General features: G+C 39.1%; 2 protein-coding genes across 7 annotated transcripts in view; one reads left to right on the top strand and one right to left on the bottom strand.

Annotated features, from left to right (window-relative positions):
- Window positions 1-1,352: 1,352 nt before the first annotated feature.
- Window positions 1,353-8,211, bottom strand: TMEM126B (transmembrane protein 126B). 2 transcript variants are annotated; one of them, XM_008020338.3, is made up of 5 exons: window positions 8,089-8,211; window positions 4,991-5,112; window positions 3,566-3,759; window positions 2,066-2,177; window positions 1,353-1,808 (listed from the first exon to the last, which is right to left on the bottom strand). In XM_008020338.3, exons 1-5 carry the CDS (start codon window positions 8,167-8,169, stop codon window positions 1,625-1,627), a joined length of 693 nt encoding a protein of 230 aa, XP_008018529.2. In that variant the 5' UTR covers window positions 8,170-8,211; the 3' UTR covers window positions 1,353-1,624. The 2 variants fall into 2 exon arrangements, with proteins under 2 accessions (XP_008018529.2, XP_037860812.1); XM_038004884.2 differs by lacking the exon at window positions 4,991-5,112 and having other exon boundaries at window positions 3,669-3,759; window positions 8,089-8,198.
- Window positions 8,212-8,480: 269 nt separating this feature from the next.
- DLG2 (discs large MAGUK scaffold protein 2) overlaps window positions 8,481-11,056 on the top strand; it is a 2,222,296-nt gene continuing 2,219,720 nt past the window's right edge. The window contains exons 1-2 of one of the 5 annotated variants that reach the window (XM_073019907.1): window positions 8,486-9,548; window positions 10,015-10,169. In XM_073019907.1, the coding sequence (XP_072876008.1) occupies window positions 10,151-10,169 (19 nt within the window). In that variant the 5' untranslated portion in view covers window positions 8,486-9,548; window positions 10,015-10,150. Of the gene's footprint in view, window positions 10,170-11,056 lie in introns of all 5 variants that reach the window. The other 4 variants (XM_008020354.3, XM_008020345.3, XM_008020348.3 and 1 more) reach the window with 4 other exon arrangements.

Here is an 11,056-nt window from a genome sequence, read left to right as displayed (position 1 = left end):
TTCAAGATTATCCTGTTAGTAAGTAATGAGGCCAGGATTTGAACCTTGAATGGAGCTCCAAGCTGTACTTCACACCTTCTGCACATGTTGCTTTTCTTCACTGGCTCACCTGGCTTCACCTTTGGGTTCAGGCCCAGAAGGTCAAGGTTTCCGTAATTTCTCTTTTCAGCCTCTTATAGTCACTTTGACAAGTAGTGCTTTCCTAAGCTAAAGGAAATATTGATTGCCTTGCCAGCTTTTTTTTTATTACAAAGACAATCTGAAGTCATGGAGTAAGGTACAAATCTATTTAGCTTTCTGGTGGTAGGAGAGGTGAACTTAAGTCAACCTTGTTATATTTCCAGGATTACCACATTTTAAATCTCAAAATGAATATGGTTAGGATATGGAGAATGAGATGTACAGTTCCATTCTGTAATTCTTCTCATCCATGTTCATTTTCTGAACTAAGATAAATGCGTAGCTCAGGGATGCCTTAGCAGACTCTAAAGAAACATGCTGTAAACTCTTCAGATTTTAAGCTTCTTTAGCGACAAGCACTGAATCTTTGTACCCTTGGTGCCTATCTCAATGCATGGCAGATAGGCACTCAATAAATATTCTTTCTTGGAAACAAGAACTGAAGGTTAAAAACAATTTCTTTGAACTATATAGTGAAGACAATTTGTAAATGAGAAGATAGTATCAATGCAGAGAAATGGGCTATGTTATTCCCATACCTTCCTTAAGAACTTCCAATTCCTCCTTCAAAATTTGGCTCAACTGTTACTTTTTTCCACCACAGCTTCCCCTTCTGCCTAGTTAACAAGCATACCCTCAGTGCCCTTACAGAATTATGTGTATACCTCTCAAATCCTCTCATAGTATATGTTCACACTTCTTATCCTCCTCAATTGAGTTCCTTCTAGGTAAGGAATGTTCATTTTCTTTTTTTTGTTCATACGGAGTTCTGCTCTGTCACCCAGGCTGGAGTGTAGTGGCGCGATCTCAGCTTACTGCAGCCTCTGCCTCATGGGTTCAAGCGATTCTCCTGCCTCAGCCTCCCAAGTAACTGGGATTACAGGCATACACCATCATGCCCAGCTAATTTTTTTGTACTTTTAGTAGAGATGAGGTTTTGCCATGTTGGCCAGCTGGTCTCAAACTCCTGACCTCAGGTGATCCGTCCGCCCTGGTCTCCCAAAGTGCTGGAATTACAGGCGAGAGTCACCATGCCCAGCCAGAATGTTTATTATATTTAACACAGTGCCTGAGAAATAGCTCAATAAATGTTTGATGAATGAATATATAGCTGCACAGATGAGACCTTGAAGCCCAAACCCATTTCCGCATACAAAAAGGAAAGATGAAACTTTTATTATTATATTTATTGATACTGAATATTTATTATCTGTTACATACCAGGCAAAATGGACACACCATCAGGAGATAAAACTTGTATCTTACATGTAAGATGAAACTTATATTTATTGATCGAATTATTATTTTTTGAGTATTTGCTATACCAGGCAAAAGGCACAGAAACAAATTATCTGTTCAGTTACTTTTAACTCTTTCAGCAATGCCTGAGTCCTCTTTATAAAAACTTCATTCTGCTAAGTTAGCAACCATTCATTTTTTTTGGTTACTCTTCATGTATAGTTTTCTCAAGTGTCCCTTCAAATATTGCATAATGGTATAGACCATTTAATATTCCAAATGTAGTCTGAAAGACTAGAGGAATCATCATTAATTTCATTTGTGTGTGACAAAGCCTCATCCAATGGAGTAAAACCCTTCCTTTTGGTGGCAGTGGAACGGTATGATACCTAAAAAGATAAAAGAGTTAATCACTTCTTCTGGATATGAATGCTATTAGAAGTTTGTTGACTTCTCCTAAACTGATAACTGCCTTTCTAGGTCTATAATGTAGAGAGCAAAAAAGTTAAAAGTTAGCTATCTGAAATACCAAATGACCACATTTTGATTCAAATATATCATAGACAGCTAAAGAAAAAAGAGAGTTTATTAACCTAAAAAAAAAAAAAAAACAAAAAGTAAAAAAGAAGGAAAAGGAACAACTTACTTAGTTGCCAGACGTCCATTTTTAGTAAAAGCCAAAGAACTGGGATAGAAAACACCACAAACTATGCCGATCAGTGAACTTCTGAAAACACAGTTTTCCTTGCTTATATTTTCTGGAAAACAAAAGTAAATTTGGTTTTCCTTTAAAACTCAAGAGCTATTAAGACAGTGTTGTACCTCAGAGTAGTTATCTGTACTATCCTCAACCACAACTAAACCATAGAAATATCAGAAATTCAAACTCTGTGGCATATAACAGGCTAAATACAGCACATTTTAAAAAGTTTTTATTGTACTTTATCACATAGAGAATTACGTCTAACATATGTGGTTGTTGTAGAAGCTATTTTATTTTATTTTTTGGAGACAGAGTCTCACTGTGTTGCTCAGGCTAGAGTACACTGGCACGATCTCGGCTCACTGCAACCTCTGCCTCCAGGGTTCAAGCAATTCTCATGCCTCAGCCTCCCAAGTAGCTGGGATTATAGGCGTGTACCACCATGCCCAACTGGTTTTCTATTTTTAGTAGAGACTGTGTTGGCCAAACTGGTCTCAAATTCCTGACCTCAAGTGATCTGCCCGCCTTGGCCTCCCAAAGTGTTGGGATTACAGGCATGAGCCACCATGCCCAGCCAGAAGCAATTTTATAATGACAGAATACTAAACTAGCAGACCAGACCTGGATTCTAGGTTAATACACTTTTATTATCTACTATGTATCAGGAATGTGCTAGCTGCTAGGAATATAGTGGTATATAAAAGACACCTGATCTCTGCCGTTCTGGCCAGTTTACAGGAATGAAAGACATGAGATAAATATTTAAATAGATAATTATAAGTGTACACAATACTTTGAAGATAAACTATATAGAGAATGTATCTAGACACCTAATGTACAATGAGGGAATCAGAGGTCTCCCTGGGGAAAAGATACTTAAGCAGGGACCTGAAGAATGAATGATGGATAGAGGCTCTATCAATTACTAGTTGTGAAACTCAAGGTAAGGTGAAGGGCAGGAAATAACATTAAAAGCCCATAATATGACAGATATTGTGGTAGTCATTTAACCTACAGTATCTTTTAACTCTCACAAAATCCTGTGAGGTGAGTACTATTAGTCCTAATTCATAGATAAGACAAGGGAGGCTCAGAGATGAAATTACTTGCTGAATGTCACAAAACGTAAGTGGCAGGAGGTAGGATACTGAAATGATGTGTGTTATATGCCACAGTCAATTCTTTTCCCAGTATGTTGTTTATTAGTGTACTTGAACATGCCTCAGTTTGGGTTGCTTGCTTATCTACAAAAAGAAAAAAATATGATTTACCTCATTAGGAGGATTGTTGCAGGGATTAAATACGACAAGGTATATGAAGGGACTTTGTAAACTGTATAGCACTATATAAATGTAAAGAATTATTAGCAGTAGCAACAGCATATGTTAATCAGTAACTTTACTTAGACAAAACTACATTATACATTAGTGAATTTAAATTCACCTGAATACAAAGGATCAATTACAAGAAGCTTGTAAGTAACTACAGTAGACAAAAATGGAAGTGTGGCCAATGATGCATATGTTTTCAAAGCATCGTGTTTAACCTTGAAGCAGCGTCTGAACAGGAAGTTTGAGAATATTCCAGAGAAACCAGCTGTTGTTCCAAATGACGTTGTTTGATATATATTTGGTGTCCTAATAGAAAAAAAGAAAAATTCAGTTCACTGTAACATTGAACTTAATGGATACAGCCTTTCCTAAAAAGTTGTTATTGCGTATTTACTCAATATGAAATACTTCTTGAGCACTTACTATGTGAAAAGTATTTTCTAAGTGCTTAAGATAGGGCAGTAAACAAGGCAAAAGAAAAAAAGAAAAGGAAAGAAATTTCCCACCCCTCATAGAACTTGTATTCCAATGAGAGGACATGATTCTCTCTCTGAGAATATTTACAGTAGTTCTAAAATAGAGCTCTTTTAAATAATTTTGGTCACAAATAAATATAAATATGCTCCAATGTAGCCAAATTTTATGAGTTACCCAAATCGAAGAATACCTTTCCTGCAACTAAAAGATTTACTTTGCTTAAGTTCATCTAAAAAAAAGCTATTTACACTTGGTTAGGCCTTCTATTTCTGCATTAGTCCCAAATACATTTAAAATAATTTGTCCAAGATTTAGAAAATTTCATCCAAAGAAATCTGATCTAGTTTTCTTATTAAGACCCATACCTAAATCCAGGAAATAAGATCAACTGTCCTTTGGTTTTATTCTTGAACTCCATTCATTTAAAAGTCAAAATGGCCAGTCTGGCCAACATGGTGAAATCATCTCTACTAAAAATACAAAAATTAGCTGGGTGTGGTGGTACACGCCTGTAATCTCAGCTACTTGGGAGGCTGAGGCAGGAGAATCACTTGAATCTGGGAGATGGAGATTACAGTGAGCCGAGATTGTGCCACTGCACTCCAGCCTGGGTGACAGAGTGAGACTCTATCTCAAAAAAAAAAAAGTCAGTATGTTAATGTGAGACTATATTTATACCATGAAATCTGTATTCCCTTTTGCTGTACTAAGTACTGTGGCTGAGATAATCAATCCTTAACTGATTATAATTACTCACCAATTAAATATAAGTACCCCCCCAATGATTTTCTCTTACTTTTAATTAAAATATATTTACTGCACAAATGTTTTAGCAATACTTTTGGATACTTTTTAAGAAACAAAAGAAATTATCCACAATCCCAAATATTCCAACAAACCACTATTTTCATCTGTTCTTGTTTCCCTCATTCTTTTTTTTAAAGATGTGTTCTTCATAACCAACTCAAAGAATAGGATAACAAAGAATAGGATCTCAGAAACAATGGCAATACAAAAGACTTGCAAATAAAATGATTTTCAGCCTGGGTATTTCTCTTACATTTCTTTTCTAAGATAGTCAAAATTTTTTTCTATGATTTCTATGATCATTGGTCTTCTGAGTTTTGCATCTTCTAGAGCAGGACTGGGTTGACCATGCATAGATGCCGTCATCTTGACATCCTGGAAAAAAAAATTCCAGAGCCATAATAGCTAATGATATTCATATTACATAAAACCTTACAGAATTCTACAGATTCAGATTTGAAAACATTTACAGTTTAGTAGTGTGCCAGGTACTGTGTCATCTGCTTTCACATATTTGTTAATAATTCAATCAACATTTACTGAGCTCTTATTACCTGTTAGACATTGGCTTTTTGTTATTATTTTTTATTTTCTTGCTAAACATCCTACAACACACAGACATTGGCTTTCTGATTCACACACTAACTTGAGAAATTGGTAGTATAATGATTATCTCTATAAAGATGAGAAACTGAGGGTCTGAAAGGTTGGCTTGCTTAAGATTTAGTTTAGAGGGATAACATACTGATACTGTTTCTGTTTTCCTCTCTCCTCATTCTGAGAAGGCAGTTAGACCCTTTGTAGTTGTCCTCCTAGCTCTTCAGGTGGGGAGGTGGAAACAATGGCTGCTTATTGACATCTCTATCCTCAGTTTCTCATGGAAGACTGAGTTCATTTTGGAAATCGTGTTTCATTTCCTAGAGAGGTAGGAGAGAGCAGGGATTGCCTTGGAGAATAGTGAGAAAGAAAAATCAGAAAGAGGGACACTGCTCCAGGAAGGGAACAGGCAGTAGACTGTGGCTACTACTTTGAAGTATATAAATTACATAACCAGTTCCCTATTACCACCTGTGGTGGAAGCAGAGCCTTTGCTAGAAATGATTATGTAGTATAGCAGAGACCCACATCTGCCACCACACCTGGCTAATTTTTGTATTTTTAGTAGAGACGGGGTTTCACTATGTTAGCCAGGCTGGTCTCGAACTCCTGACCTCAAGTGATCTGCCTGCCTCGGCCTCCCAAAGTGCCGGGATTAAAGGGGTGAGCCACCGCGCCGGGCCCCAGAGACCCACAGCACTGGGCTCCTTGGTTGGAAGGTTCTTGTGTCCCAAGTGTGATGAATAGACAGCTGCCAATGTCAAGGGACCATGAAGACTTGGCCAGTAGCATCTTAACAGAAACTAGAGAGATTAAAAAACAAAACAAATCAACAACAACAAGAAAACAAACCCTGCACTCTCAGACAGGATCCTTTCTGAATGTTTTGCTCTGGGCAAGACTCTAGAGTTTCTGTGAAAAGTCTTAATAACATTTGTTAAATCCAAACATGTAGTTGCAAATGTTTACCTACTACGGCAGCCAAGTGGAAAGTCTATTGCCGCTAAATTCACTGCTTTTTACTCTTTTTCCTCCAGATTAGCCAAATAGCCTCTTTACAAATGTACACTAATCTCAATTTTAACGTTTATATTGAAGGCAAATACTAAATCTCAAAGTTAAGGAGTCCTAGACAAGAGGATTAGAGGGGATAAAGCATAATGAACACACAAAATACTTCATAAATCAGTGGTTCTCAACCTTCAGCATGCACAAGAATCACATGGGGTATTTATTTGAAATGCAGTCTCATGAACTCCCTCCTGAGATATGTGGATTCAGCAGGAGTAGGATGAGGCCTAGAATCTGCATTTTAATAGCACCAAGTGCTTTTGATGCTGTAGTCAATGGACACATGTTGAATATTACCGTAATACTCATTTGCTGAATGAGCGGTATGTACCAATCCTAACTATAGAAGGGCCAGTTCATTATACACGGCTCCTGGCATCAACATACGTAAGTTATGAGCTCCTTTGAACCTTCTTATGGCATTACACAATGAGTAATAATGGACCAGTTTCTTTCTCTGCATCATCGCAGAATTGTACTCAATCTTTTTCTGTAACATTTCTGGAGAGGGCAGGGGGAAAAAAAAGTAAAATATTTTACAAATTACAATTTTTCAGTGACTAGACTTACATCTTTTTCCTCTCCTGGACAAATGGAAAGTATAAGGGTTAGTAACATCTAAGGGAGATTCTATACCTAACCCATCTATTGTACTAAGATGGCAGATGTCAATAACATAAGTAACCATAAACCTTACATAAATTTTTGTTTTGCTCTCATCCAATTCACTGAAGTCCTTCACCTTCCACCAAAAACAAAAAACAAAATAAACTTCCAGGCAATATCTTCTACTAATCTCCTACCTAGTCTACACCCTAAACTCTCTATAGGGAAAGTAGACACCCAGGATTATGATTCCAGGATAGCAAATACTGAAATACTGAAAAGAACACAGGAAATATTATTGAGTGCTTAAGCTTTGCAAGGCACTGTCAAAGAATCGACTGCTTTCATTACACCCCTCCCCTCTTAAGGCCACTCAACTAGTCACCACGCTTATACCAGTAAGAGTGGCTTATAGTTTGCAAATCATTTAACGGTTTTGTAGTGCTTTCATGTGTATTATTTCACCTAATAATACATTTTTCACCTAATAATAAATTTCAACTTTAGAATTTTATTCAGTATTCTCTCATAATTTAGGGAGCACCTGGTATATGCCAGGCCTCCGAGTAATCAAGATACAGTCATCCCATCCTCAGGAATCCACAATGTAGTGGGAGTTCAGAACAAAAAAGCTGGCAATTTAAACACAGAATGAGAGTGTGACATAAACGAAAAACCCAACAACCTAAGAAAAGGCAAACTTAATCTAGCCAGAGGAGGCGTGGGAAGGCTTCCCGGAGGAAGTGACATTTAAACCAATATCCGAAAGAGAACAATTTGGCAGGGGAGTTGGGACGGATAGAAGCAGGGAAATATTCGAAGTTGAAGAAAAAGCCTGTGCAAAGGCCTGGAGACAAGAGAAAACAAACCGCAGATAATGAGTACTAGAACTTAGGTAATCTACGTTCTCTCCGCCTCTTTCCACAACAGCTGGAGACTTAATCGACTGCTCCTTGCATGGACTTGGGGGCTGTTTTAACTTTTCAAATCTCCTTTAAGTGTATCATCTTAGAAGACTCTGCCAACACTTTGAAGCTGCAGAAATCACCCCCCATACCACTTCGGATTTCCGCCTACCTTGGGCGCTTCCTCAGTTACCACCGGCAACACACCTGACTCCCTCAGCTTGGCCCCAGCTTCATACCCGAACACCGCCATTTTGGTGGCTCACGTGATTTGCTGGTGGGCGGGAAGTGGTGCGGGTTTACGGCTCACGCCTCTCGCTTGCAGCCCGGGCCCGCCCCCCTCAGTCAAAAGCCGCGCCCTCCATCCTGTCTGTGATTGGGCGCGGTGTCTAGAAATTACGGCCACTTATTCGCTTAGAGGAGGTCCAGGTGCCTGTGGGTCCGCCCCCATCGCCAGCAGAGTATTTCCTTCCCTTGCTATTTGTCAGTTTAGCTCCCTGTTTTCCTCGCGTCTTGCGGGGAGGATGGGGCGGTCCAAATGTTGGAATGTTACTGCGCTCCTGCCTCTCCTCAGGGCACCTCTGGTAGCTGGGAACTAGCTGCCTGCCCCTTTCAGTCCTTGAGGGAACTCGCCCCTTTGCCCTGGCCTGTGTGGTGTTAAAGCTCTGTTTCTCGGGCACCTCCTCCTCCAAACCCCCAACCAGCCGCCCAGCGCCATCAGAGCAGCCCCGACTAGCCTCCTCCCCTCTCAGCCGTCTGACTCCTCTCCCCAGTCTGTAGTCCCCTCAATTTCCATCCTTTAGCCCCACTTGGAAGGAGGCCGGAGAGAAATTTGCCCACTACCCCCCGAGAAGACCCACTTGTCAGTCGTGTTTCAGGGTAGGGGGCACTGTAAGGCCTGGCGCTGTTTTGTGCACGTTAAATGCCCAGCAGTATCTCCCAGACCGGCAACCCCCGACCCTCCAGTCTCCATGTCTTAGAGAAGCCAAATTCGAGAGTTATATAATTTCTAGTGCTGCTGTTGCTCCTTCCTGAAGAAACACTTCATCGCGTGGAGGGTGCAGGACATTTCAGTGCTCTTCCCTAAAAGAACGGGGCTTGGGCAGGGGTGGCCGGCGGTGGCAGAGAAATGTCTTGTCTTTTCTGCAAAAGGAAGGTGGGTAGTTTGAAGAGAGATTGAGAGAAAAGGATGTGGATGTGAAAGCCAAGCAGCTGCACTTTTTCATTTTGAGGAAATCGCGGACCGTTTGCATAGCTTATGCTTACATGTCTGATACTACTACGGCGTCTCTGAAAACACCTTTGGGGGAAGGTTTGGCTTCTTTCGAAGTCTCAGTGTTTTTCGTCGCCGGATAGGGAGCTGCTTGGATGCGAAGAGATGGCATGATGTGAATGACTCCAGTGTGAAGAAATCTGCTTCGCCAACTCATCCTGCATCAAGTGCCCATTGAGTAGCACTGTCACTTTAATGTCTCCATGCCAAGGGATTGCTTTCCTTTTTTTTCAATCCTCTCTGTTAATACATGGGAGGATCAGAATCAGAGGTGCATTAAGGATCAAGCCTGGGGGCTTGGAGAGCACAGAAGAAAAAAATGAAAGTGACAGCAAGCTGGATTCTGAGTTACTGAGGGGGTGAGATCCGGAACTTCTGATCAGTAAATAGAAGGGGGCCTTTCGGTGTGTGTTCTGCCACAGAAAACTGTTCAAACTCACCTATCTTTTTAGAGACTGGAGTCAAAGAGGTTTTTAAAAGTATTTTTTGGGAGGTGGGGTTAAATTTTTCTCTACATATTTGAGGATCTTTTTCATCATGTTTCAATTTGACCATGTATAAAGTAATGAGACAGCTGTCTAAATTTGGTTTGTGCCTTAAATGAGTTAGTCATTGAACTTCCAAAAATGTTGCTGCCTGAAGAGGAATTTCAGTAACGTTCTTCATGTTTACAATAATTTTCCCAGTTTGTAAAAACAGTCTAAATATTTTCTGAACATTGAAAAACTTGAAAAACTAAAAGCTTACGTTTCTGTAAACTCTGTGGGCGGTGTAAAAAGTTTAGTTGTGGAAAAAGTACATCATTACTTTCTTTATCTGACATAGAAGACTCAGCCTGGATTTCAAAACTGAACAGTGAAGTGGTTTGCAACAGTTACCTGGCTCTTGGCCTCAATCCAGCTGGATCAAACTGAGACCTGAAAAGAGATCTTGAATTCTGTGGCAGTGGAAAGACCCAAGAATGCCAGTCAAGAAGAAAGGTGGGCTATGAGGTTGCTATATAATATTTCTGCCTTTTGTTGGTTCTGGTACTTGTAATTTAAACTATACTCCATTTGAGAGTAAAATTTTGCTTCAGTTTGGAGGAAATTTTTATTGTAATATAGTTTCAGTGGTACATAGTTCAGTAATATTATCTTGCTAAAGTAAAAGGAAGTAAGACTATAGTATTTATTGATAGATATTTACGATTTCATACATCAGGTTGTTTATATCACCATTGGTAATAAGAATAGATTCAGTACCGCAGATTTGGAATCTTCTCTAGCTTGTTTTCTTAGCTTGTTAAAGGTTGCTTTTAAGCGGTTTTTAAAAAAACTTGTACAGTGGAGCTCTTCCTCATGGGTTTAATATTTATCAAGCTAATTACAGAGTTGTGGAAGGTAGCAAAGTAATTTCATTTGCACTGAACAAAATTATAGCTTTATAATTTATCTTTTGGTTAAAAATAGTTTCTTATTTGGATTTATTCTGGTGTAAATCTTCACTTTTGTGATAAAGCACAACTTTCATGACTATTGTGCTTTTCCAGATATATGCATTATCCAATAACATGATTGTCAAGTTCCCCATACGGGGCAAACTCCTGTTTTTTTCTCCCTCCTCAACAACTTTTATTATTGGAATTGATCAAGATCTAGTGAATTACTGAAGCATAGTTGATTATAATCCGAACTTGGGGATTCAGTTTAGCTTAGACGCACCCCAGGTTAACATTGTTCCAAAGGATCTTAGTTTGGGATTGTTTTTGTTTTGTTTTGTTTTGTTTTGTTTTGACATGATATGGCAGGTGAGATCAGCTGTAAAGAGTTTCTCAAGAGTTTTGAATCAAAATTTATATGACATCCTTGAACTCTGCTATACTGGA

This window comes from Chlorocebus sabaeus, chromosome 1 (genome assembly GCF_047675955.1).
Source record: "Chlorocebus sabaeus isolate Y175 chromosome 1, mChlSab1.0.hap1, whole genome shotgun sequence".
NCBI classification, from domain to species: Eukaryota; Metazoa; Chordata; class Mammalia; order Primates; family Cercopithecidae; genus Chlorocebus; species Chlorocebus sabaeus.
The sequence above is the reverse complement of the archived record's forward strand: the minus strand, read 5'-3'. Positions and strand labels throughout refer to the sequence as shown.

Coding starts and splice junctions, on each gene's coding strand:
- TMEM126B (XM_008020338.3), bottom strand. CDS start 8,169: ATGGCGGTGTTCGGGTATGAAGCTGGGGCCAAGCTGAGGGAGTCAGGT. Junction 3,760..4,990: donor GACTATCTTAGAAAAGAAAT/GTAAGAGAAATA, acceptor TTTTTCTATTAG/GACACCAAATATATATCAAA. Junction 2,178..3,565: donor AATTGATCCTTTGTATTCAG/GTGAATTTAAAT, acceptor TTTGTTTTCCAG/AAAATATAAGCAAGGAAAAC.